Here is a 27,455-nt window from a genome sequence, read left to right on the forward strand (position 1 = left end):
GAACAAATAAAGAAATTTACTGTGACCAGTAAAGCTCCAGTCCCAGCCAAGCTCCTCAAATGCCACCACTTGCTGAAGTAACACAAAAGAAAGAAATGTGCTTTTGCAAGAGAAACCCACCTGTCCTGTTACCAACAGTTAGCCTGCCAATCAGCCAACATGATGTTGGCTCAGCAACTCAATACAACATCTAGTCTTCACTAAATTAAAAACAAAAATAAATAAATAAAATCACTTTTGCACTTTACGCTTCTTTCCTTCATGGGGCTTTTAGGATAACTATTCTTAATCACATCCTTAGCTTTGCTTACCCTCCTTTATTTTGAGGGTCCTGCTTCGTTACTGGGGCTACTGAATTAGAGGTGTAACCCAGGAGTGAGATTAGTGTTTGCTAACTTCTTCAAGCCTTCGTGCAAAAGTTCAAGCTACGTGTGCAAAAGTAGAAGGAACATACTGGAGTTGAGTATATGCGCTAATGAAAGTAAAACTCTCACAAGGTTCAGTCGTCAAAGGTTCGAAGCATTTTGCTGTTGTTCATTTGCTTGCTTTTGTTTTGTTTTTGTCATTTCCTCGAGGGCAGAAGAATATTCTCACTGTTCCCTAAGGCATTCGGTACCGACCTGGGAGCAAGTCTCATTCTGTCAGCTCTCGGAAAAACATCTTCAGGAAGAGAATGGCAAAGAACTTACAAGTCCCAAGGACTGGACAAGCCCACCGACGAGGTAGGGTTGGCCAAAGGTCCTGAGGAACGCAGAACGCCTGGAACCTGCGTGGCCTTTACAGAATGGGACTACAAGTCCCAGAATGCAGGGCGCTACTAGGCCGAAATTTAGCAAGGCGCCTGCGCGTAGGGCAAGTAGTCAAGTTGGAGGAAGCGGTGCACCTTGGGACTAGTAGTCCTCAGGTGGCAACTCCTGGGGTCGGAGGTGGGTCGATGGGACAGCTCTCTGCCCAGTCCCGCCTTTTGTCCACGTCCCGCTTCTCTTGGCCAATGCCCGGTCCTGTAGCTGCGTCCAGCCCCTCTCCGAGGCTGTCTCCATTGGTCCTGAGGCTATCTCACTGCGGCTCTACCCGGAAGTAGCCTTGGGGAGGTGGTTTCCTAGACTACGACACCGGAAAGCTGGGGGCGGTGCTCCGAGCCGTGGAGGGCGGAGGGTGGTGGCGGCGCTGGCGCTGGGGGACCGGCTCGGTGACTTCGGCAAACAGTTTGGCGCCGGCGGCCGCCAGCCTCACTCCACAGCCCGCCCTCGACACGGCTCGCAGCCCCCTCGCCGCCGGCAGCCCGCAATGTGGCCCACCGTGCCGGTGTAGCAGCTGCGCGTGCGCGGAACCGCGGGGCCATGAGCGAAGCCGGCGGCCGTCGGGGCTGTGGGTGCCGGGTCCCCCAGCGAGCGTCATGGAGCCTGGTAGCAGCGACGGCCGCGCTCTGTCTGGTGTTGGCCAAGTCCGTGTGCACGGCAGGAGCCGCGCCCATGAGTAGGGAAGAGAAGCAGAAGCTTGGGTAAGTGTGCGTGGCTGTCCCGGTGGGTTTCTTCGCGAGGCTGCCAGCAGTGGTGACAGAGATGCCTGTCATTGCGCTCCCGGCGCACTGTGGACTTTTTCTGCGGCGACTGTAATAGCTGGTGAGGCTGGAGGACCTCGGTGCGGTGGACAGGGTCCAGGACGGTGGGAGCCGATACCCCGGACGTGACCTCGGGGCTGTCGAGTGTCTCCTGGGCAGGCTGTAACATACGTGGTGTTGTGTCAGCGCCTGTGCCAGTCAGGGACTGGTGGAGGGGCTACCGCCTGGGTGGCGGAGGCAGGGTTAGAGGTCTCACCCTAGTGAGCTGCCAGCGGGGCGGGGAAATGTTGCGATGTTTACACCTGTTAAAGGAAAAGGGGCGTTCTCTGGAACTTGAACTTTTCTGACTTCGCTATCCTCCCCCGGCTGTGTTTTCTTTCCTAAACCGCATTTGTTGACGTGGAGCGGGCGATTTGATGTTATTCAGAGGCCTCGATTAAGTGTACCCCCTTAGAGTAGTTTTAGGAGTCTTAAAAAGTGTTCCAAAACACGATTTATAGCATTTAATCCAGTAATTCTAATACATCCGAAGTGGCACAAAGGACTTAAGAACGAAGTGGAGAGTCTCTGGAAATTAGCAAAACCGTGAAGTTAAGTGAGAGAAGAGGAACTGTGTGTCTGTCAGTAGCACGACGAGTTGATTGTGAGAGATGCTTATTAAAACAGTGAAGTGGGTTTTGCTTGTCTGGTTAGTTAGCACAGAACACTAGAATGCAGCCCTGGCTAAGTGGGAGATGTGAGAAAACTGGGTGGGACTATAAACCGCGTGACTTATTGACACCAACTCCGGGTTTTTAAAATGTGCTAGCTCTTTGATTCATTTCTTTCTCTGGGGAATCTATCCTACAGAAATAAAGACGCTATTAAAGATAAGTGTATAGAGGGGTGCATTTTGAAAGAACAGAACAGACTCCAGGATGCCTATACATTTAGAAAGAGTTCTGTACTAAAGCAAATTGTAGGGTAATAATATAAATAGGAAACATACCATTTTATAAGAAAAAAAGTTGCCTGAACTCCGGAAAAAAAAAAGTTAACTTATCCCACAAAGGGAAGGGGAGCCATTAGGCTCTAATGTAGATGCTTCTTTACTTCAGTCATCACAAAAGAACTGTACTAATTTTTTAATCAAAGAGCAAATAAAAACGTGAGGAAAAGAAGATGAAGTGCTAGCTATTCAAACAGAATTACCAGTGAATTCTAGTATCTTGCTTTTTCCTTTATAAGTTTAATGTATTTTGTGACATTTTAATCGTGTTCCCACTCCATTGGCATATAACTCATACCATCTCTAAAACTGTTATTTAATCACGAGGTGGATGCTACCTCCATTGTGCAAATGAGAAAATTGAGATTCAAGGTTAACTTGCTCAGAGTCTCAAAGCTGGTAATTGGTAGAGTCAGGTTGGTTGTTTTCTGTTACATTTATATTTTTTAACCTATGTCTGATCTCATAGTTCACAGTCTGTACTGCGCTGCACTTCCTTAAGATTTGCAGGGAGGGGAAGTATTATTTCTATTATGGCTGCAAATATTTTCTTTTACTTTCTTATTAAATTTTTTATATGAGTCATTGGCCTGCCAGCCCCAGGTTCAGCCTCAAAAAACCTAAATTTTACCCCCTCCCCCCTCAATCCCCCACCACTGGAATTGTGAACAGTTGCTCAGTTGCTTGCACTCAAATATCTGATCATATGTAGTATTTCACAGAAATTTTTTTCAGGACAAGCAATCTTGCTAATATTTTTAGTTAACAGAGAATATAAATCAGTGCTTTCTCTATTGATGATGGGAGGCAGTGTGACTTTAGAAAACCATTTATAGAAATTATTTAGGAATGAAAAACATTTTTAAATGGGGTGGGGGTCAGATTTCTAAAATGTCTTATCCAGTTGCTAAGTTGATATAAAGCCATAGAGACCTTTATCAGTTGACTACAGTCACTGCGTTTCAGTAGCTAGGTCCACTTTGAAGTTAATGTCATGGGACTTGCTGGTTGTTGCAGAGATGAAAGTGTGCCCTTGTATGGAATCATAATTTACTCATAATTTGGAAAATTGACAGCTCGCAAAGTTGAGTTAGCAAGTTAGAGGTTTTTTAACCTGTGATCCACCCCTAAGCTGTAGTGTTTCTAGAGACAAGAGACTTCCCTTCTTGATATTAATCAATCATTTATTCTACTTCAGAGAAGGAAAAGTTAGCATATCCCATTTTTATGTTAGTGCTTGCAGGTTTTGTGGGGCCTTGACTTCACAGATGTTTGAGAGATTTTTATCATTTGCAAGATGAGGAATTCTCTAAGATAATGCTTAATTTTCTGAAATTCTCTGGATCTGTGTAAATGTACAATATTTTTACACAATAGTAGGAAGATTTTTTTAAAAAGATTTTTATTTATTTTATGAGTATGAGTACACTGTCTTTCAGACCCACCAGAAGACATCAGATCCCATTACAGATGGTTGTGAGCCACCATGTGGTTGCTGGGAATTAAACTTAGGACCTTTGGGAGAGCAGTCAGTGCTCTTAACCATGGAGCCATCTGTCCAGCCCCAGGAAGATTTTTTAAAATCACTTTTGCTGGTATGCAAGTGTGCTGTGGCACATGGAGTCACAGAACAACGTGCAGGGATTGGTTATCTCTTTCCACTTGTTTCAGTGTTTTCTTTTGCTAGTTATTGGATTTGGCCCTGTCTGGCTCTCACATTTGCGTTTGTAATAACACTTTATTGTAAGATTTATTTCTTAGTTTCTGAGACTTGTGGCGTTTGATTTGTAAATCTGGTTTGGGCACCTGAAACCTCCATTTCAAACACCTGTATTGGAAGTTGATACAAGTCTCTCCTCTTTTCTCCCTCCCTTCTCTGCTTCCTGCTTAAGGATCTGCCTTGGCTGATCTTAAACTTGAGAGCTTCCAGCCCTTGCCTCCTGAGAGCTAGAAGTCTCCCTTCTAACTGAGTGCTAGAGTTTTTACTTTTGAAGTGAATTCTATTTTTTGAGAGTATTTTTAAGAGAGCAGAGTACATTAGAAAGTGCATCTTTTGGAAATGAGACAAACATAGTATGTACTTAACTAGGCATTAGTGGTTTTACACAGTTTAATGGGCAAGGCAGAGGCTTGAGAAAGTGTTTTTATTTCATAGTAGTATACACCCCATCCCGGTTGCCCTTAGGAGAATATATAGACTAAGCAGTGAATGGTGCTGATAACGGTTGCTTTGAGTTTTGTAGAAACATCCCACTCCAAGAGTAAGTTACATAGTTATGTTAAGAGCGGTAGTGTTTTTTTTTAGGACCTGCTTTCTTTCTCTGCCATTCTGACATGGATCATTCAATAGTTTTCTTAGGGAAAAAAAATCCCAGAAGTTTTATATAAATGGCCAGGACTAGGGCTAGTCCTCTTGGCCCAGCCCCTTGTGAGGTAAGAAAGGCTTCTCTACTCGCTCTGTGGTATCCTAGCTTGTTTTATGTTTTTATTAGTGTGCTTTTATGAGGGAAGTACAGTAGATAGAATATACAATAACTTTTCTCCCTGTTTTTTCACAATTAGAAATCAAGTCCTGGAAATGTTTGATCATGCTTACGGCAACTATATGGTAAGTATGGAGCTCACTTGTGCAAACCGTTTGTAGGAGCTAACATACACAGTTAGCTGGGAATTTTTGAAACCTGAATTACTAATGTATATTTTTAAAGAAATGTAAGCTAGCAGGGCATTCTTGTTGGCGATTCTTAGGGAATCAGTTTATTGAACAGGTAACAAATTGAAAGCAGATCATAAAACTGTGTGTAAGCAGTTTACTTAGGTTCTGGCAGTAGTTGACAATGTACATAGGTAAAGAGAGAAACGATGTTGTCCCTGGCTTTAAGGGATGTCCTTTAGGAAAGCTACGCCATAACTTTACAGACCTATGAAGCAAACCATTGCATTGAATGTTATGATGTGAACTCTGAATTATGCAGTTTGCTTTCTGCTAAGCCACTGTTTGAAAGTGTTTCAGAGCTACTGTGAGATGCATTAGCAGCTTCCACTGTCCAGGATGAAAAGTTGTAGGGCTCTGTAGCACACAAAGGGAGATAGCATAGCAGGCACGTTTTAAGAGTTCAAGAGGAAGTTTTGCATAAAAATTTCTATAATTTTATAAAGAGTTTAATCAAGTTATGCTGAGAATTTCTTCTGATTTTCTTGTTTTTACATTTAAAATATGGCAGGAGATTTCTCTTATGATTATAGCCTAAAAGTATAGTTAGCAAAATTTGACAGAGAACTAACTCTAATTCTTTTTATATTCTTTCCACCAGATTCAGTAAGTCTATTTTCACTTATATAATGTATCATTATATACCAATATCATTAGTCCCTTTATATATTTTTGTATTTTCTATTTTTTTTAAATTTATATGTCTGTGTGTGAGTGCTCACAGAAGCCAGAAGAAAGTATCCAATGACGAGGAGTGACAGACATGCTAGGAATCAACATCAGGTCTTCTGGAAGAGCAGTAAATGCTCTTAGCACCTTCCTTCCCAGGCCCTGTTTTTATATTTATATTTATAAACACGTTTCATATTTGATAGCCTTGTTCTCTTTTGCCATCGCTTGGTCAGAGTGAGGTTGGCTTTCAGTAAGTTTTCTAGAAGCTGATCGTTAGGAAGCTTTGTGTAAACATTGAAAACACGGCTTTAAACTCACTACTCAGTGTAACTGCTCCTTTAGTATTTCTGTCAGAATCATTTACTCCTCATTAATTTTGTTTAGGGGAAGTGTAATTTAACAAGTCTAGGCTAGTTATGGCATGGAAATAGCCAAATGGACCCCTATCAAGACCCTCCAGTTGTAGCCAGCTCATACAAGTAAACTTTTGATTCCAACGTTGAGTAAAATAGGAGACAGCTAGATGGATTTACCACATTTTATTCTAAGTAGGGCTCTCTCCTTAAAGATTATTTACTGAGTATATCTATTTGTGTATGTGTTCATGTGTGCACATGCATTGGATGCCTTCCTCAGTTTTGAGACAAGGTCTTACTGGTGCTGAAGCTGACTCACACTTTGGTTAGACTGGCAAGCCCAGGGACCCTTCTTTCTCTGCGTCCCCAGTGCTGGCACCATTGGCATGAATTGCCACGTCTGGCATTTTGTGTAGGCTCTAAGAAATCTGAGCTCAGGTCTCCATGCTTGTGGGACAAGCACTTTACTGACTGAGCCGTCTCCCCAGTCCTTAGGAACCTCTCTTTATAAAGTATAATATCTTTAATATTTACCCCCTTCTAAGTATACAGCAGAAAGTCTATCAATATGTATTCAGTGGGTTTGTGACAAAGTGGGCATCAAAGACAGCTCTCACAAGATTTCATGACCCAGTTCCTAATGTGACCTAGCCGGGTAGCTTTGCTGTAAGTAAGTACATATAAGATTGCAGTGGGAAGACTTTCAAGTGTTTAGGCTTTAGGGTTGAGTTGGTTTGTATTCACTTAGATCCTAACCTGATGAGTTAACTCCTTAGAGCCAGGTCCTGTAGAATGGGGATCATTGCAGGGGATTGTTGTAGACCATAAGACTTTAAAACAGAGACCCTTCTTTATATTTAATTTTTAATAAAGTCATCTTTTATATGTCTTGTGCTTAGGATGGGACTTGAACACCTAAATACTAATTTAAGTATTTTTTAAGAACTAAATTGAATTCTCGTGAAAATAAAATCAGACATGTTTTTGCATTTGATTATTTTAATACATCTTGCTTTCAAAGTAAAGAAAAAAACTTAATAAACTTTTTTTAAGATGAAAAGTTATGGAGGATTTCAGGGTCCATAAACTTCTTGTATTGGCTGCCTATGTTAAATGTAAAGAGCCTGCTACTGGATAGGCTTTTAATAATGTAGAGAGCTTGCCCTCATTTCTCACTAGTTCTGTGCAGCGTTATTCCTCAGTCTGTTCTACAGACTACAGACTACAACATTTCCTTGACTCTTCTTGGCTCCTATGGGAAGAAAATGGTATTTTCTAAAGATGGACAGTTAAAGTAGTTCTGACCATGGACTTTGGACCTGGAAGAGGACTACCCTGCCGAGGCTCTGCCACCCATCAGCCTGGTTAAGAAGGGAAGGAGGGTCACCTGATCTCAGAGCCTGGTTTCCCTCTGTATAAAGTGAAGTCAGTCCTTTACCTGTCTTACATTCATCTTACACAGATTGCCTTGTTAGAGTTGGTGTCTGGCAAGTATTCGGAAGCACTGTTGTAAGTGCGAATGTTAATTATAACTTATATATTATTTGGCAGAGATGGAAATTTCCCTTATAAACTGAATGTAGTGGCACACATCTCTAATCCCAACATTTAAAAGGCAGAGGCAGGAGGATTACTGCAAATTCCAGCATAGCTTGGTCTATACAGCAAGGTTTAGGCCAGCCAGGATTAAGACACTATGTGTCTTAATCAAACCAAACCAAACCAAAAACTAGAAAAGGAGAAAATTCTCTCCTAAAATTGTAGATTTGAACCCAGTTGTGTTTCTAGGTTGAAGAGAGAACTTTCTGACAGCTCATACTTCTGTCACTGTTTGGGCATATGCTCTTTGAGCTCATTTTTCTATTTGCTAATAAAATACAAGATTCTCCATGTACTGTTTCCTGATAGACCATCTTGCCAGCTTTGGAAAGATTACTACCTCTCTGTAATCCCTGGAGTTATCGTGAGACATATTCTGATTTCTATGTGATTGCCATGGCTATTGACATTATAATGGTTGTTTGACAGATCTCTAGTCCCATCAGACTGTGGTTTATTCTTGGTGAACTAGTTGTACAGATGGATTTCTCTTTTCCCCCAAACATGTGGAATTTGGTGTTTATTTTGGCAGTTCTTGCATAATTTTACTTAGCCCTAGACCATAGTTACTCTAAGGCTTTCAGTAACAGGTTTTGCATGTCTGTACTAAGTTAAGTTTGCACAGTAATGCAAGTGATAAAATGGTATGTACCAGGGCCGTTCCTGCTTATGAGGTTTGATTCTCAGGGTTTATCCTTGGCTACTCTGGGCAATCAAACTGTTGTATGCAGAACATGTTCTTTTGTAGACCTCTAAGTATTATAGATAGAATTTGAAAGAGCTGGCAAGCACGCTTTCCTTCAACTCCTCCTAATTCTACAATCACCTTAAGTTGGATTTCCTGAAATAGACTTTTTGTTTGTTTTGAGATAGTTTCCATATGTGGCCTTGAACACACTGTGTAGCACTGGCTGAACTCAAACTTGGTCCTCAGCCTCTCAAGTGCTAAGAGTAGGGTTGTGCACCATCACACCCAGCTGAGTAGTTTTTATCATTAAGACCTATTTTAAATTTTTATGCATTGTAAATTCATTAACTTGGAGTTCCAGATTTATGTCCATCTACTCCCCCTTTAAAATTTTATTTTACAAAATATGCACAACACACGTTTTAGTCATTTTTAGAAATACAGTTCCAAGCCATTTGTTTCTAGAACAGCGGTTCTCAACCTGAGGGTTGAGATCCCTTTGGGGGCTAAAGGACCCTTTCACAGGTGTTGCCTAATGTAAATATGAGATATTTACATTACAGTTTACAACAGCAGCAAAATTATACTTACGAAGTTGTAACAAAGACTGTTGCATGGTTGGAGGTCGCCATGTTATCAGAAACTGCATTCCCCAACCACGGCATTAGGAAGGTGGAGAGCTACTGGTCTAGAGCATTGTCTCTCTCCCGGAAGCTCTCCACTAGGTTTTTCTTTTTAATCATTTGTTCATCAAAAAGAGTAATCTAGGAACAGAGTGTTTATGAAGGGTACCAGGTCATCTGTGAGTGTGAGGCTGAGTTTAGAACAGACTGCCAGAGCTTTCAGTTTGCGTTTCCCACCATAGTGCATCCTCTCAAGGACTGGCATTTTCATGTCTTTTAATTTTAGCTGTTCTAGTGGGTGTGCGGTAGTGTTTCACTTTTCCTGTGACTAATGTGGTTTAAAATCTTCCCATGCATTTATTTTATATTCATTTATCTTTCTTGAAAAAACATCTGTTTTTTTATAGTTCTTTCATTTTAAAATCAAATCCTTTGTCCTGTTATTTCTGAGTTGTAAAAATTATTTTATAACCTAGGTGTGAATCCTTTATCGTGTTTTATGGATATATTTTAGTTTGTACTTTGAATTTTAATTTTTCTAAAATTAAAATGATGTTTGAAGTAGAAGTAATTTAAAATGTGATCAAGGCTAATTTCATTTTTTATTTAAAAAATTATGCTTTTATAATTTCCTAAAAACAAACAAAACTTTTATAAGTCCAAGGTCACAAAACTTTCCCTTTTTTGCTTCTAATGTTTTTATAGCTTTAGTTTATTCACTTAGGCTTATGACTTGTTTCAAGTTAATTTTTGCATATGATGAGATAAATGTTGACTTGCAGTTTTTTTCATGTGTCACTGTCTAGTTATTACACCAGCATTGTTTTAATGAGCGACCCGCACCTGTTCAATTACTTTGACATCTGTGAAAAGAAATGATTTGACTCTGTGTGTGTGTGTGTGTGAGAGTGTGTGTGTGTGTGTGTCAGTGTATGTGTGTGTGTGAGTGTGTGTGAGTGTGTATGTGAGTGTGTATGTGAGTGTGTGTGAGTGTGTGTGTGTGTGAGAGTGTGTGTGTGTGTGAGAGTGTGTGTGTGTGTGTGTGAGAGTGTGTGTGTGTGTGAGAGTATGTGTGTGTGTGAGTGTGAGAGTGCGTGTGTGTGTGTGAGAGTGTGTGTGTGTGTCAGAGTGTGTGTGTGTGTGTGTGAGTGTGAGAGTGTGTGTGTGTGTGTGTGTGTTGGTCTCTCTAGACTCTGTTGCTCCTTTAGACCAGTGTCACCTTGTGGCTCAGCAGTGTGAAGTTGCTAGCTTTGTTTTTCTTTTCCAGGACTGTTTTTGACTATTTTAGATTTTTTTTTTGCATTTCTATTCAAGACCATAAAATTCAAGACCATTTTGCCAATTTCTACCCAAACAGTCACCAGCTTATGTTTGGGATTGTGTTGAGTCAATAGAACAATTTGGAGAGAATTTCTTTTCTCTCTCTTCTTTTTCTGAGAAAGAGTCTTGAATTTACTGTGTAGTCAAAGATCACCTTGAACCACCTCTGGTCCTTCTCCCTCTTTCTTCCAAGTGCTGAGATTTCAAGTCTGTGCCCCAATCTTTTTGTAGAGAATTGACTTCTGTTTTTTTCTTACTTTGTTTTGTTTTGTTTTGTTTTCTGAGACAGGGCTTCTCTGTGTAACAGCCCTGTCTGTCCTGGAACTCACTCTGTAAACCAGGCTGGCCTTGAACACACAGAGGTCCACCTGCTTCTACCTCCTGGGCTCTGGGATTAAAGTTGTGCCCTGCTGCTACCTGGCTGAGAACTGATTTCTTCCTTCCTTCCTTCCTTCCTTTCTTCCTTTCTTCCTTTCTTCCTTTCTTCCTTTCTTCCTTTCTTCCTTTCTCCTTCCCTCCCTCCCTTCCTTCCTTCCTCCCTCCCTCCCTCCCTCCCTCTCTCTCTCTTTCTCTCTCTCTCTTTCTCTCTTTCTCTCTTCCTTTATTTCTTTAGATTCATTTATTTATTATATGTGAATACACTGTAGCTGTCTTCACACTCCAGAAGAAGGCGTCAGATCTCATTACAGGTGGTTGTGAGCCACCATGTGGTTGCTGGGATTTGAACTCCGGACCTTCGGAAGAACAGTCAGTGCTCTTAACCGCTGAGCCATCTCTCCAGCCCCAAGAACTGATTTCTTAATATTTAGTCTTTAATCTATGAATATTTTTCTACCTACTTAGGCTCAATAATTTATGTTTAATGATTTTAGTTGGTTTTGGTAGGATAAAATGCCTCCCTTTACCTAACATATAATAAGTGCTACTAAAACATCTTTGGGCTGGTGTTTTGACTTGACTCTGTATAGATAAGTTTATCACCTTGAAGCCATACTAAATTGAGAGTCTAATATGGAGAATGTACTAGCTGTATTTGTAACTTCTTTTTTCTCCTGCGCTTTTAGTCAGGTGCATTTTCTATATAATTTCTGCAAGACTCTCTGTATCACCTAAGTCTCATTTCTGAGTTATAATTGTTATCCTGACTCTTGGTTGTGTCAACACGTGAAGAGGAAACTTTACTGTGCTTCACACAGCTGTCTGAAGCCTGCTGCAGCTGTTCATTGACACGTATACCTTGCTCTGGCCTTATGCAAACTCTCTGGAGTGTGCTTTGTGGTTAACCTGAAGAAAGGGTATGGTTTTATTTTTACCTTTAATCTTGAGACAAAGGGTATGAAGTATTTTTACACCTTAGCTCAAAGTTACTTTGATTATTCTGCTTTGTACTTGCTATGGATATTTTTATTATCTAGATAGGTTCAGGATTTGAATTTTCATTTTTAATTTGGAATTCAGATTTAATTTCAGATAAAAGCGTTTATGTTTTTGTTTTCTAGAACTCTAAAAATAGTAGTGTGAGGTTTCTATACAGTAGCTTAAAATAGTAAGGAATTTTGCCATCAAATTAATATTTTGTTTTTTTTACAAAATAACTTTCAAAATATTAATTAAATCTTTTTTTACTTTTATAACTTACATATGTTAAATATAAAACAAAACAATAAAATTGTAAGCATTCTGGGGAATCAGTTGTATTGAGATTGACACATAAAAATAATTAAGAATTTATGCTCAAAATGTATGTTATTAAAATTTTAAAAATATAGTATGAGATCCAGAATGTAGTGACTGTACATGGATTCCAAATATGTCAAACTATTTGTTGCCTAGAGTCATCTCAGGATGAATCATCCTGGAACATTCAGTGTTTCTAAAAAGTGGGATAAGAAATACAAATGGTGTAGATGACTATAACTACATACCCAACTGTATAGGAAAATTGAGAATTTAAAAAATTTATTTTTATGTGTATAAATGTTTGAAAGTGCGTCGTGTACATGCGGTATCCTTGAAGGCCAGAAAAGAGCATCAGATCCCTAGAACTGGAGTTAAAGGTGGTGGTGAGCCACCCTGCAGATGGCAGGTAGGTCCTTTGGACAAGCAGTTGTTTAGTCTGGTTCTACTGCTGTGAGAAAACACTATGACCAAAAGCAGTTTTGGAGAGGAAAGGATTTATTTTGTCCTGACAGGGTATCATCCAGGGATGTGGGCAGGAACTGGAGGTGGGAACTGATGCACAGGCACAGAGAGCTGCTTCCTGCTTGTTGTCCACGGCTTGCTCAGCCTGCTTTCTTAGATCACCAAGGATCTCGTGCCCACAGTGATACCATCCCTAGTGAGCTGGGCCCACTCAGACCAACCCTAATAAGAACGCACACTACAGACACGCCTAAAAGCAAATCCTACAGAGACATTTTCTCAAGCGAGGATCCCTCATACCAAATGACGGTAGTGTGTCATGGTGGCAAAAACTAACCAGGACAAACAAAGTGCTTTTCACTGCTGCTCTATCTCTCTGTCTCCCAAAATTGAGACTTTGGCAAAGAGCTTTGAAGGTTCCTAACATTCACACTGTGGTCTGGGAACAGTCCCCAGATGGAGAGTGTTAGAGTCCTCAAGGAGAGCTGATCCACATCCCTCTATTCCTCTTGCCTGAGTTTTGATTGTGATTTTTGCCTTGCTTGCCTGAGTTCTTCAGGACGTTTCTTGGGTTTGAAGGTGTCATGGGTGTTGTGTTTCTCTGGTAGCTTGTCTCCTCCCTTCCATAACTTGGAGAACATCTGAACAGTCTGGAATGCTTAAGACACACATGTCTTCTTTCCTTCAGAAACTTGAAGACACAGTTTGCAGTCCTTTTGCACTTGCCGGGTGTTTCTGTGGAAAGTTTTCAGAAGTAGTCTGATGTGTGTGCTTTGTGTGACTTGTTTTGTTACTCAATTGCTTGTACAGTTCTTAATTCTGAAAGCTCAGCAGCAACATTTCCAGTTGTGTGTCTGAGTCTCTGTATGTCTCTCATACAACTTTGTTACCTAGAGTCCAAACTCATATAGCAGAAGAAAAATAGAGGCTGGGAACACCAAACACACCGTGTTTCTCAAAATTCTCTCATGGCTGTGGATAAAAGTGAAAAGTAGCAAACCTAATATTTAGCATTTTTAATATTTAAAGTATTAAAAAATGGTAAGAAAGCCCCTTGCTGTTGGTATGGAAAGTTTCCGCGGTGCTCAGGCAGTGCTTGCTCTCCTAAGACACCGGGCAAGCTCCTTCCCAGGCATGGGGAGTTCTCTCAGTCCCTTCTAGTTCTGGATGGATGTCAGGCATTTGATACTTTGCTCTCTTAGTGTCATGAAATATGTCTAGAATTTCCTTTGTAGGATTACTTTCTCTGTGACATCTTTAACCCTTTGTCATAACCAGTTTCTTAAATTACATTGATAATTTGGCCAATATATTTCATATAGTTGAGAAAAGTAGACTTTATAAAATTGCCAGTTGAGGGAACAAATAGCATTAAACATTAGAAACAAAATAAATTCCATGTAGAGAAAACAACTTTAGAGAGTGTATATATATATATGTGTATGCAAATATATATATGTATGTATATATGTGTATGTACATGTATGAGTGCATGAGTAATGTTTCTAGGGCCCAGAGTAGCCTGATGTAGCATTCCTGAAACCCAGAAACCACGAAAGAAGAAATGAATAGATTTACCTACTTACAGCTTATAGTGAAAACACTACAAACAGAAATTAAAAACTAAACAAAAGAAAGATAAATGATACTTTATTGTTTATAACAAATCATGTTTGTTGAATTTCTTTTGGCAATAGAAGTAGCCTTTAAAAAATAAATTATATAAATAGGCATTTTTCCAGAGTGACTAATATAAGAATATATGTATTGTTTTTAGTGTTGGAACATTTTTTTTTAACCCAGGAGATTGGCAAAATGCAAAGCATCGATCATTTCATATTGAGTGAAATAAATAGGAAATTGATACCCTGCTTGGTAGTGACTATCAAAAGGTCAATATCTCCTTGATTCCTATTTATTTTTAAGTGACCCACATAAATAATATGTATATGAAAGGTGAATATGTCCACAGATGTTTGTTAGCTCATCCTCCATGTTTATCCATACAGGAATTAATAAATGTGTGTATACTGTGCAGGCTTGTCCTGATAAGGGAGTGGGTTCCTCAGCTAGGTTTTATATTCTGCATGCATCATGGCAGCTTCTCAACCTAGGCTTATGTCATGTCCCTGGGTCCTAGTTTTCCCCGGTGAAACAAAGACAATTGAATCTCCTTCAGAGGATTGTTGAAATAATTAAACTATTTGCATGTATAGAATAGAGGGTAGAAAACACCGACTCAGTAAATACCAGTTATAATTTCACTTCATTATTAAAGTATTTCTGAAACATTTCAGCATGGTGGGGAGGTTGTCTTAGTAACACCATAGCCAAGGCAACTTATAAAAGGAAGCATTTAATTGGGGGCTTGCTTACAGTATCAGAGGGTGAGTCCATTCTCGTGGCGGCAAGCATAATGGCAGGCAGCGGGGCATGGTGCTTGAGCAGTAGCTGAGAGCTCACATCTGATATAAAAGTAGCTGCCAGAGAGACAGACAGACAGGCTAAGCCTAATGTGGGCCCAGTGACACACTTCCTCCAACAAGGCCACACCTCCTAATCTTTCCCAGACAGTTTCACTAACTGGGGATCAAATGTTCAAATATATGAGCTTGTGGGGGCCTTTCTCATTTAAACCACCACAGGGGTACCTTGTGTTTTGAGTAAAATATAAAATAAACAAGACCAGTGAGTATACGTGGCCTAAGTACCTATTTGTAAGTACAATTTCTGGATGTAAGTCAGTCACTTGTAGAGTGCTTGCCTAATATGTCTGAGACCTTGAGTTTGCACACAAAATAATGTATGTGCATAGCTGTTTGAGAACCTGGAATATCCCTGGTATTATCTATTACCAGGAAAAAGGACTGAATTCAGTAAGATCCACTAACCTGATCTGGGTTTTGTTCAAGTCCCAGTTTTTATGTGGGCATGGCAGTATGTGCTTGTAATCCCAGTTTTCAGAAGGCCAAGACAGGAGAATTGCTGGTAACAGGCCAGCCTGGGCTATATACTGAGACCCTGTTTCAAAAGGAAATGTTATAAATGATACATGTGCATATATTTGACTGTATTAATACATAAATAAACCTAAAAGGCAGAAGGCTGGTCTTAATGGCGGTAACTTCTAGAGTGAGATTCAAGGAGGGAAATCAGATTATCAAGTTTTGTTGTTATTGTTTGTTTTTTGGTTTTCAAGATAGAGTAGCACTGACTGTCCTGGAACTTGGTCTCTAGACAGGCCAGTCGTGAACTCACAGAGATCTGCCTGCCTTTGCCTCCTGAGTGCTGGGATTAAAAGTATGCACCATCACTGCCTAGCCAGATTAATAGTTTTTTAGGAGAAATTTTAATATACCTTTTTCCAAGCATATATTACATTTCAAATTAAAAATTTAAATTATATACAAGTTGTATAGACGGTCCACCCTTTAAGTATCAGTCCTATCCTCTAAATGATGTATCCATTCTTTCTCTTTCTTTAGTGACTTGTTATGATTTTTCTGTAGGAACATGCCTACCCAGCTGATGAACTCATGCCTTTAACCTGTCGAGGCCGTGTCAGAGGCCAGGAGCCAAGCCGGGGTGACGTGGATGACGCCTTGGGAAAGTGAGTATGAGCATAAGGCACATAGCATGGCGTTTCAGAGTAGCCAGGTCCCACCTGGAGAGAGTTCACAGTCACAGTCTGGGGCTTTGAATTCCTTTTTCGTTTGTTTATTGTATGTGAATGTTTACACATGTACCACTGCACATGTGCACATGTATGTGTGTGTGTGTGTGTGTGTGTGTGGTATGTTTTGATTTATGATTGCTAACTTATTTGTGCTGCTTGGTTTGGATCCCTGTCATTGAGCTTTAATATTTTGTTTTAAAAGGAACCAATGAAGCGTTTATGCGTCTTCAGTGATACATAGATGTTTCAGATTGCTTGGGCATTGTATGGCCATGTTGCAGTGCACATACATGGAAGAGCTGCTTACCAAAACTTCCAGTCACCAGGATGTAGATAAATCTGCTGACATGGTCATGGATGGAGTATTTCTAGTTCTGGTGTTACTTATCTTGTTACGCTTGTTTCTTAGGTTTTCCCTAACCCTGATCGATTCTTTGGACACTCTTGTGGTGAGTTCCATTTTTCTTGGAATTACTTTAAGTTTCATGATATCTTTATTCAAGTATTCTAAGTGTAACCAGCATTCTGTGTATGGAGTAGAAGCCATAAGAACTTAAGATAGTCAAATCTTTGCTTCTTAATAAAGCTTGAACTGCACTCAGTTATTTCAAATTATTGTCAAATACAGTCACATAGCAGAATGGAAACACTCAAATAATTTATAGAGATGCAGAGTCACATATTTCTCCCTCCCTTTGGCAAAGGAGGTTGAAGCTTTTAAAAGAAGGTAATTTGGAAAAAATGCTTTGCTGTCCTTATTCCAGGGTGGTATTCCACATGATGCTGAAACTATACACAAGCAAAAGTTGTTTTTTCTAGCAGGGATTTTTGTCTCTCCTTTTCATCCTATATACGGGAGAGCATGTTGATTAGTGTTAGTTCTAGAGTTGTTTGTAGCATAGAGGGGCAAGAGTGAGTTCCAGAAGCCATGAGTCTGAAATGCTGTCTGTTTAGGGTTTTACCGTTGGACCATTGTGGAATGTGGGCTTGTGTAAGCCTTTTCTTTACTTTAAATTTCTGAACTTTAAATTAATATTCTGAGTGCTGATTAATCTAAAAACAAGATAAAGACATTGTTCAAGTAACAGAAAGTTTTTATTTCTTGGTAATGTTTCTGTATTTTCTTTAGCAGCACATTCTTAATTTTGGGATAGAGATCTCACTGTGATAGCTGCTTAGAGAGTGCACCTCTGACATCCAGAGAGAGAGGGCCACTCAGGTCACTGCTCTGACTGCTCCGTGGGGCCTCAGTCCTGCTTCTCTCTGACCTTGATGTAGCCATGGTGAACACGGTTTAGCTCTTTTGGACGGGCTGGAGTTTTGACAGTCATGGCTTCACTAGCAGAGATGAGTGAAAAAGTGCACACTACATTCTAAGAACCAGAATCTTTTTCGATACTGTTAGATGCTACGTTTCTCATTTAGTGGTCATGGGAAGAGAGAGAGAAGACACACAAGCTACAGAAGCAGACATAAAGGTGTGTCCTGGAGGTGGGCAGTCTCTGGAAGATACCGCTGTCACTAGGAGACCAAACGGTGTGACTTGTGTAATTAGCTGAGTGAGGCACAGGGCTACTTTGGGATGGGGAGAAGTGAGGGATGGGAGCTGTGAGTGAGCACTGGAGAAAGGTGACATCCTTCCTCATTTTGTCAGCGTCAGAGTTCCTTGCCTTTCTAAGTTCTTAGTGTATTTTCATGACTGTGGACTTTAGTTGTCATTATTGCTTTATAAAATATCTTCAGACATAAAGGAGACAAGGTGTTTCCATGCTGCATAACATTCCTACATTTAGAAATCTGTCAACTTCTCTTACTGGGTGGCCACAAAATCTTATGAAGATAATTTTCTTCAGGTTGTACCTTTTAAAAGAGTTTGGCATTAGTTCTTGAGGTAAGATGCCTGGGTTAGTGATAACAGTGTTATTTGGGATCTAGTTGGAAATACAGGTAATTGTGGGCTGGAGAGATGGCTCAGAAGGTATGTTTACCCCCAGGACCAACATCCTGACAAGCAGGACCCATGTGGTGGAAGGAGAGATCTGACTTATGCAAATCGTTCTGACGTAGTCACGTACACAGGCATACCTGTGCCTACATACAAACATAGGCATCCACACTCAATAAATGAGATATTACTTTATAAAATACTTAATTTCAAGTGGGAATAACCAAAGTAATTATAGATCATCATCGCACTGGAAATAAACAAAATCATTTTGAATCATTATCCTAAGTATTTTTGAGTTTAAACAGAAGAGCTGGAAAAAAGTAGAGTACTTTCATGGGGTTGCCTACATTTATTTAGAGGTGACATTATGCTGCATGTTTTTAATCAATGCAAGTATTAGTATTTTTAATTGTTTGCCTTTTAAATTGTGATTTTTTAAAAATATCGTGATTTGATAATGCTAACAGAGATTGCAGGGATTAGTGTATAAAACCCAACCAGTTTTGTTTTGTTTGTAACATATGTTAAGTCAGTTCCTCTTGCCACAGTTTGATTTTTAAATTTAAATGTTCAAAATGCTAGTTTCAACTTCACTGTTGTAGAATTGGGCACTAAAACAAGCATGAGTACGTCCACATTACTGTGGGAGCCTGAAACAGAATAAAAGTAATGGGGGTGGGGGGGAAGGGGGAGGGGGGAGAAGGTGAGCCTAGACTCTGCTTTTGTTACTTGTTAGGAGACAAAGAAACAGGGAAAATGGAGAGTCAATAAATGAGATACTACTTTATAAAATACTTAATTTCAAGTGGAAATAACCAGAGTAACTACAGATCACCATCTGTAGATGAATTAGTTTTGTAGCTAATCACAGGCAAAGGTAAGTTCTGTTTGGAAGTTTAGCATTGGTGCTCCTGTGATGTGCGCTGGGGAGAAGCAGCTTCCAGGCAGGAGGGAAGTGTGGCTATAAGTAAGAAGAGTTCTCAGGAGGTAGACCACAGAGAAGATTAACAGGGTCACAAGCAGTGGGGACAGAGCAGGTGTATCTCACTCCTAAGTGAGGGACGGATGGCAGGGCACATATGTCCGCATTTGCTGCTGTGGGCCTTACATGCGTGTGAGGCTGTCAAGAGAAACTGGGCAATTCAGTCAAGTTCCCCACTGTCATTGATTTCAGGCTTGCCCTAAATATCACTTGAATTTTAGACACATACTGTTAGGTAATCTGTCACACTTATGTTAGGATCAGATCAAATTTGAAAAACAGCTGCAAAGTATTGTCAAGCAAAAAGATTAAACAGTCTAAGGCAACTTTGTGTACTGTATCTGGCCTCTACATAACGTCTAATCACGCCCCTCATTTAGATGGAAAAACGAGAGTAGCCTTTGTGATGACAGTGGCCCCTTTTCATGGAGTGCATCCCAGAGCTCACTGAGGTTTCGGTTGAGTCACAAGTCTGCACATGTTTGATTATGATAGTAATGATATTAAACACTTGCTGTTCAGCATGCAAGTCAGACACTCTGGCTAAAGTGTTTTGCATACATGGTCTCATTTAATAAAATAGCTCTGTAGAGTAGTCCTCCTTCCCTTATAGATGAAGGGGCATGCTCATGTGGAATAGCTTGGCTTGGATCACAGGTGATTCATGTGATTGAACTAGAACTCTAATCAGGGTCTATTCTGGACCGTAATGTTACATGGTTTCCTTTGACAGTGGTACGTCCGTGGGGTGAAGGTGGCATAGGACGAAGGTTGTGGGGTGAGGGTGGCATAGGACGAAGGCTTAGGCTTACTCAGTTAGGTGAAGACGGTACTTTCTTCTGAAGTAGGACATTTCTTATTTTACATGCTTATGTATGTTTATTCTACGTGTACGTATGTGGGTGTATGTACCATCCTGTGTGGCGCAACTTGGAGGTGTTGGTTCTCTCCTTCTACCATATGGGTCTCAGAGATTGAATTGAGGCCATCGGGGTTGGCAGCAGGTGCCTTTCCCACTGAGCAAGCCCAAGAGAGCTCAGTTTCATACATGGTGCTTGATGAGAGGGAGGGCTGTTTACTTTGTTCTCACTTAGAAACCAGATCCCAGTAGAGCACAGCTCATGCAGCTCTCACTGTTGGACACACACACACACACACACACACACACACAGATATGGACAGTATTTGAAGTAGAAGAACTAGAAGTAGGAAAAGAAAAGTTCTTTACATATGCCTGTCTGTCTCATGTGTATGTATGAAAAAGAATCTTTTTATCTCAATCACTTGGTTCTAGGAGTTTGTATTTTGGACCGTTATAAATAGTTGAAATCTGTAACATTTTGTGTGGTGCTAACAAGATATTGAAAACCTAAAATTTTTAGATTTTGAAGCATTCATTTTGTATTTCAGATTTGGGGCTTAGAGATGTTCAATCTGTATTATGAACCCAGTCTGATTCCTTTGATTGATCTTTTAAAGTCCTGAAAGTACACTAGTGTGTAAAGATGCTCCATTGTTTGTACTTAACTCTTCAATTTTAGACATCTTCCCATTTTTATAGTATCCATAAGAGATACATTACTTGAAAGCCTCATTTTTCTGACTCGTAAAGTATGCTTACATTGATTTTAGTGTCTTATTCTGAGTATAATTTTTTCTTGGCTTGGTACAAAAGAATTTTACCTCATTTTTTTCTTCCCCCAGGTATTAAACAAAACTAAGGAATTTGAAGATGCAGTGAGAAAAGTTTTAAGGGATGTTAATTTAGATAATGATGTAGTTGTTTCAGTCTTTGAAACAAACATCAGAGTTCTTGGGTAAGTACACAATGCTAGAGTTGCAATGCTGACTATAGAAATAGGCTTCCAGCTGATTATTTCTTGAAGGTAGCAACAAAGTTTTATGGTTGAAAAACAGATTCAGGGCACTGAACAGATGGCTCAACAGTCAAGAGCTGCTCTTGCAGAAGATGTAGGTGCAATTTCCAGCTCCCACATGGCTGCTCACAACCAACTGCCAAAGGTCTAGTCCCAGAGGATCTGATACCTTTTTTGTCTCCAAAGGCATTCATGCATGTGGTAGACAGATGTTCGTCAGCTACCAAAACACCCATCCATAAAATAAAAAAAGAAAAAGAAAAAAAAGGAAAAAGAAAATTTGGAACTAGGCATGATAGCTCAGGCTCCCGACACTTAGAAGGAGAATTTTAAGAAGGTTAAGTCTAGCCTAGTCACACAGTAAGTCCCATGCCAGCCTGAGCTAGAGTGAGACCCCTCCAAAAGATAAAATTTGGGATGTTGTGAAACTGGCCATGGGGATAACATTATATTATGCTGAAACAGCACAATAGTCTTTGGAAAGAGACACTATAGGTGATCTGCATGTGAAAAGAAATTGTAGGTTGGCCAAGTTTTCTGTTAATTATGTTAGAGCTTTCTAAGAGTCTCTGGGGTTGGTCAGCATTAGCCAGGAGCCTCTGTAGAGAAGTCGCTTGAGACAGTTTACTGACTTGCTCCTCAGATAATAAGAAATACCTTCGAGGGCTAGAAGTGTGAGATTATAAAATTAGTTTGTCCTAACATTAGGTAAGTTCATGTTCAATAGCTTTTGTAATTCTCTGTCCCATCTCGTCAGTTAAATGTAAGAAGTCTAAGAGAACTTCTTAGAGACTATTAAACCTTTTAATGAGGTTTAAGGTGTTTTACATTTTTAAATGTTATACCAAGAGTCAAAGATTCATGGTGATAAAATTAAAACTTTAAATTCTTTTGGAAGACATTTAGTTCATTTATTAAAATACATGTGGTATCTAGGATGTATTCTGGTACTTGAGAATGTCAATTACGTTATAACAGTTTTAATATTTTTACATTTATTTATTTGTTCTGTGTATGGAAGAGAAGCCTGCAGGGCAACAGTTTTCTGCTTGTAGTAAGTGGGGTTTGGAATTCTGACTTTAGTCTGCAGCTTTGGCAGCAAACACCTTTATCCACTGAGCCTTCTTGCCAACCCCTAATGGTTTTTGTTTGTTTGTTTGTTTTAATATATTAGGTATGTGATTATAATAGTTTGCCACAAATGAGTAATCAGTAAAAAAGAATTCAGTCATTCTGTAGCCTCCTTTTATGCTTGCAAATTGTTGGGAACAAATGCTCACACCTTCTCAGGCAGTAGCTTGTAAATATCTTCAATTAAATTGTAGGTAAAGTTTTGTCTTTGTGATTCTAGGGGTCTTTTGGGTGGACACTCGCTGGCAATCATGTTGAAGGAAAAGGGTGAACACATGCAGTGGTATAATGATGAGCTTCTCCAAATGGCAAAGCAGCTGGGTTACAAGCTCCTACCAGCTTTCAACACTACCAGTGGCCTTCCGTATCCCAGGGTAAGTCACTGTAGACAAGTTACAGAGTGCATTCTGGTGATCAGAGGTGCTCCTCACTGACATAAGCCTCGAAGAAGATACATCAGAATTGACAGCAAATTTATGTTGACATTTCAGCTAACATTTGAGTGATGTGAAAATGAGTATAAGCCTTCCTCAGCCTCAGTGTGTCAGACTGGATTGTGCTGCAGAAGGAGGAGACAGATGCCAGGATGCAGTGTGGGCCAGAGTTGTTGGTGCTTAGACAGTAGTGGGAGCTATTCGAGTAGGAAGGTGTTACTCTCTGGGAAGGAGATGATCAGGAAGTGGGGGTTTGTGAAGAGGAAAGCATTTAGAGATTCAGGAGCAAGCATTCCACAGTAGGCATTGTAACAAACCATAAGAAAGAAGATCCAGAAGGAGGGGAGTGTCTTAGTATGATGTGTCCAGGCCTTGCAGGGTGTTCCGGGACAGATAATGGGGAAGGAGGCAGCAGTGTGGCTCACTCCTTCTGGGGTTCCTTCTTTGCGGCCAGTAGAGCCCTGAGACCTGGCAGCAGAGTTGTTGAGGGAGCTTTGCTGTTGGTTTGTCCTCCAAGAATACTTTCTATTTAAAGCAGTGGGGAAGGAAGCCACTGAGGAGGAAGTGAACTCTCTCATTCTTTATTAACACGTCTCCCATTTGTCCAAGTTGACATGAGGTCTGTCACTTTCCCCTTTCATCCTGCTGCTGTGCTATTAAAGCCAGTGCAGGGGCTGGAGAGATGGCTCAGCCCTTAAAGGCTAGGCTCACAACCAGAAATAAAGCCAGCTTAATTTCATTCATAAACTACTGTATCTTAATGTGGTTATTCTTTTCTCAGGCTTACTATTCAAAACAGTTGGGAAAATAGTATGACTGAAACATTTTTTTATTGAATTGCTTTAGAAACTTTAACATTTTTCCTGCTCCATTGACTGTCCCTTAACATTTAGAAATCTTTGTAGCTTGGCAGTAGACTTTCTAATGTTCTCTCAGGGTCTTATGGTTACTTTTCTATTGCCTTGACAAAACACCATGGCTAAGATAACATGAAAGGAATAGGCTAGGGCTTATGTTTTCAAAGGGTTAGAGAGTCTATTGTGGCATGGCAGCTGAAATACCTGAGAGAGCACATCCCACACTGCAGGCAGCAGCCAGAGAGCACAAAGGGATGGCTGGTAGGCTTTTAACTCAGTCCTGTGGCACACCTCCTCCAACAAGGCCACACCTTGTAATCCTTCACAAATAGTCCCCCAACTGGGGACCAAGCACCAAGCATTCAAACATAAGCCTAAGGCCCCATTCATATTCAAACCCCCATACTCCTATACCTCAGGGAAACTACCTTTCCATCCAAAACAATGCATAGTGTTCTCTCAAACCCCTAGGGATTTTTTTTTTTTTTTTTTTGCATGTTTTAGGCCTACCATCCCCACTGTCTAGTATAACTTCTCTGAAAACTTAGTCAAGCAAGGCTCAATTTCTGTATTTTTGAAGTCATTGTTGACTGAGTAGCTGTTCAGCAGTGTGATACAGATAGGTCCTATCTGTGTTTTCAGACCAGAGGTCATAGCCAGTGATCTCCCCACCAGTTTAGTATATCATGACTGGTACTTTACTTTAATGAAAGACTAATATTAAACCCCAGAGGATTAAACAGGCTGAGAAAGAAATTAGGGAAACAACACCCTTCACAGTAGTCACAAATAATATAAAGTATCTTGGTGTGACTCTAACTAAGCAAATAAAAGATCTGTTTGACAAGAACTTTAAGTCTTTGAAGAAGGAAATTGAAGAAGATCTCAGAATATGGAAAGGTCTCCCATGCTCCTGGATTGGCAGGATTAATATAGTAAAAATGCCCATCTTGCCGAAAGCAATCTACAGATTCAATACAATCCCCATCAAAATTCCAACTCAATTCTTCACAGACTTACAAAGACTAATTTGCAAATTCATCTGGAATAACAAAAAACCCAGGATAACCAAAACTATTCTCAACAATAAAGGAACCTCTGGTGGAATCACCATCCTAGACTTTAAGCTGTACTACAGAGCAATTGTGATAAAAACTGCATGGTATTGGTACAGTGACAGGCAGGTAGATCAATGGAACAGAATTGAAGACCCAGAAATGAACCCACAAACCTATGGCCAGTTGATTTTTGACAAAGGAGCTAAAACCATAAAGTGGAAAAAAGACAGCATTTTCTCAAATGGTGCTGGCTCAACTGGCGGTTAGTATGTAGAAGAATGCAAATTGATCCTTTCCTAACTCCTTGTACAAAGCTCAAGTCCAAGTGGATCAGGGACCTCCACATCAAACCAGATACACTGAAACTGATAGAAAAGAAAGTGGGGAAGAGCCTCGAGAACATAGGCATAGGGGAAATTTTCCTGAACAGAACATCAATAGCTTATACTCTAAGATCAACAATTGACAAATGGGGAGACGTATGGGGCTACCACTGGAGTGGCTGCGCTGCCCACCTGGGTCAGCGTGGTGCACAAGCGCAGGACCGGTGCCATTTTGGTGGCCGTCGCGAAGGTGATTCTACACTGAGGGGGAACTCGACGGCAAGGGTGACAGTGGCAGCGTTCGTGTGCTCGGGTCTGAATCACTGAGGGAGGAGGCGGTGGAGAAAGAGGTGGCAGCGGTGGCGGTGGTCGGTGGTCGTAGCGGTGGCAGAGGAGGCAGGTACGAATCAGCTGTGGGCAGAGACATGGCCAACATCGCGGTAGTTCAAGGAGGTGCTGAAGAGCGAGGAGACGAGCAAAAATCAAATTAAAGTAGATCTTGTAGATGAGAATTTTACAGAATTAAGAGGAGAAATAGCAGGACCTCCAGACACACCGTATGAAGGTGGAAGATATCAACTAGAGATAAAAATACCAGAAACATATCCATTTAACCCCCCTTAGGTCCGGTTTATCACTAAAATATGGCACCCTAATATTAGTTCCGTCACAGGGGCTATTTGTTCGGATATCCTGAAAGATCAATGGGCAGCTGCAATGACTCAGCGCACGGTATTATTGTCATTGCAAGCCCTGTTGGCGGCTGCAGAACCAGATGACCCTCAAGATGCAGTAGTAGTGAATCAGTACTAACAAAATCCTGAAATGTTCAAGCAGACAGCTCGACTTTGGGCACACGTGTATGCTGGATCACCAGTTTCTAGTCCAGAATACACCAAAAAAATAGAAAACCTCTGTGCTATGGGTTTTGATAGGAATGCAGTAATAGTGGCCTTGTCTTCAAAATCATGGGATGTAGAGACTGCAAAAGAACTGCTCCTGAGTAACTGAGGCACGGGAGCTGCTGCCAGCCACACTCACTCGCTCGCCTCTTCTTGAGGAGCATAAACACTTGTTATTTTTAGGATTCTGCATAAATTTCTTTTAAACTGGTATTCTTGCTTAATGATGTTACTAGGCACCATTGGAGACTGCAAAAAAAAAGAAAAATTCCCTGCTCTGTAAATAAAGCTAATTAATCGTCTGTGTAAATTAAAAAAAAAAAAGAATTGACAAATGGGACCTCATAAAGTTGCAAAGCTTTTGTAAGGCAAAAGACACTGTCAATAGGACAAAACGGCAACCAACAGATTGGGAAAAGTTCTTTACCAATCCTATATCTGATAGAGGGCTGGTATCCAATATATACAAAGAACTCAAGAAGTTAGACTCCAAACTCCAGAGAACCAAATATCCCTATTAAAAATGGGGTACAGAGCTAAACAAAGAACCCCATATTATTTAGATTTCCAGTTTGAGTACTCTTTCCTGTTTTCTTTTTCTGTATATGTACAGTATTTGTACTTGTTAGTGTGAGCATGTGCACGTGAGTTTGTGTGTGTTTGTGGTGAGGGTTTTTTTTTTTTTTTTTAAGGCAGGGTCTCATTGATTCTGAAGCTTGCTAGTTTATCTATGCTGGCTGCTAATGAGCTTCGGAGTCCTCCTCTTTGAGCTCCACTAGTGAGGTGTTACAGAGGCATTCAGCCACCCCCAGATAAGGTCTTTGTGCTCATGTGACAGCATCTTACTCACTGAGCACCGAGCTATCTTCCTGGCCCCAGTTTTAGTCTTTCAAATAGCTTTCAAATAGCAATCTTATATATATCTTTTTACATATTTTTTGATTATTTTTCTTTTTTCTTCTTTCTTGGATATTTTCCTTATTTACATTTCAAATGTTTTCCCCTTTTTCTTTCAGATGAATTACTAGAAGAAGGGACTATGGAATGCCTTTTAAGACTCTGAGTACTTATTACCAAATTGCTACCAAAAAGATACTTTTAAACTCCCTTAGGATCACAGAATGTGTGATATAAACACTGTATAATTTTTTTCTGAATATGATGTAGGGAAATTGCACTCATTTTAAATGAGAATTTCTTTGCTTGCTAGTATATTTGCATTGTTAACTGGCCATTATTTCTTACTTTATTAAAGTTAGATGCGAACTATTTAAAGCAGTATCTATACATTGTATTTACTTTCAATTCCTGGAAACACAGCTAGTGTTCCATCTCTGCAGCCCTGTTTTTTTAAGTGTGTGTATGTGTGTGTATGTGTGTGTGTGTTCATGTGTGCACATTCTGGAGGGTGTGTGTATGTGTGTGTTCATGAGTGCAAATATTCAGAGAAATATCGGTTGGATCCCATGAAGTTAGAGTTATAGGGGGTTGTGAGCCACCCGATAGAGATACTCAGAATTGAACTTGCAAGAGCAGTAGGAGCTCTTAGCCATCTCGCTAGCTTTAGTTTTTGTTATACAGGTTTTAGAGTTTAAGAAGTCTATC

The 27,455-nt window shown here is 40.3% G+C and overlaps 1 protein-coding gene and 1 pseudogene across 4 annotated transcripts in view; both read left to right on the plus strand.

Moving 5' to 3' along the window:
• The first annotated feature begins 1,119 nt into the window (after positions 1 to 1,119).
• Positions 1,120 to 27,455, plus strand: part of Edem3 (ER degradation enhancing alpha-mannosidase like protein 3) — a 69,743-nt gene continuing 43,407 nt past the window's right edge. For 3 of the 4 annotated variants that reach the window (XM_031384620.1, XM_031384635.1, XM_031384637.1), the window contains exons 1-6: positions 1,120 to 1,501; positions 5,112 to 5,157; positions 16,172 to 16,272; positions 16,748 to 16,787; positions 20,973 to 21,085; positions 22,497 to 22,650. In XM_031384620.1, the coding sequence (XP_031240480.1) occupies positions 1,341 to 1,501; positions 5,112 to 5,157; positions 16,172 to 16,272; positions 16,748 to 16,787; positions 20,973 to 21,085; positions 22,497 to 22,650 (615 nt within the window). In that variant the 5' untranslated portion in view covers positions 1,120 to 1,340. The remainder of the gene's footprint in view (positions 1,502 to 5,111; positions 5,158 to 16,171; positions 16,273 to 16,747; positions 16,788 to 20,972; positions 21,086 to 22,496; positions 22,651 to 27,455) is intronic. The other variant, XM_031384628.1, reaches the window with a different exon arrangement.
• On the plus strand, positions 25,007 to 26,177 carry LOC116100933 (annotated as a pseudogene).

Source organism: Mastomys coucha, unplaced genomic scaffold (assembly GCF_008632895.1).
Source record: "Mastomys coucha isolate ucsf_1 unplaced genomic scaffold, UCSF_Mcou_1 pScaffold1, whole genome shotgun sequence".
NCBI classification, from domain to species: Eukaryota; Metazoa; Chordata; class Mammalia; order Rodentia; family Muridae; genus Mastomys; species Mastomys coucha.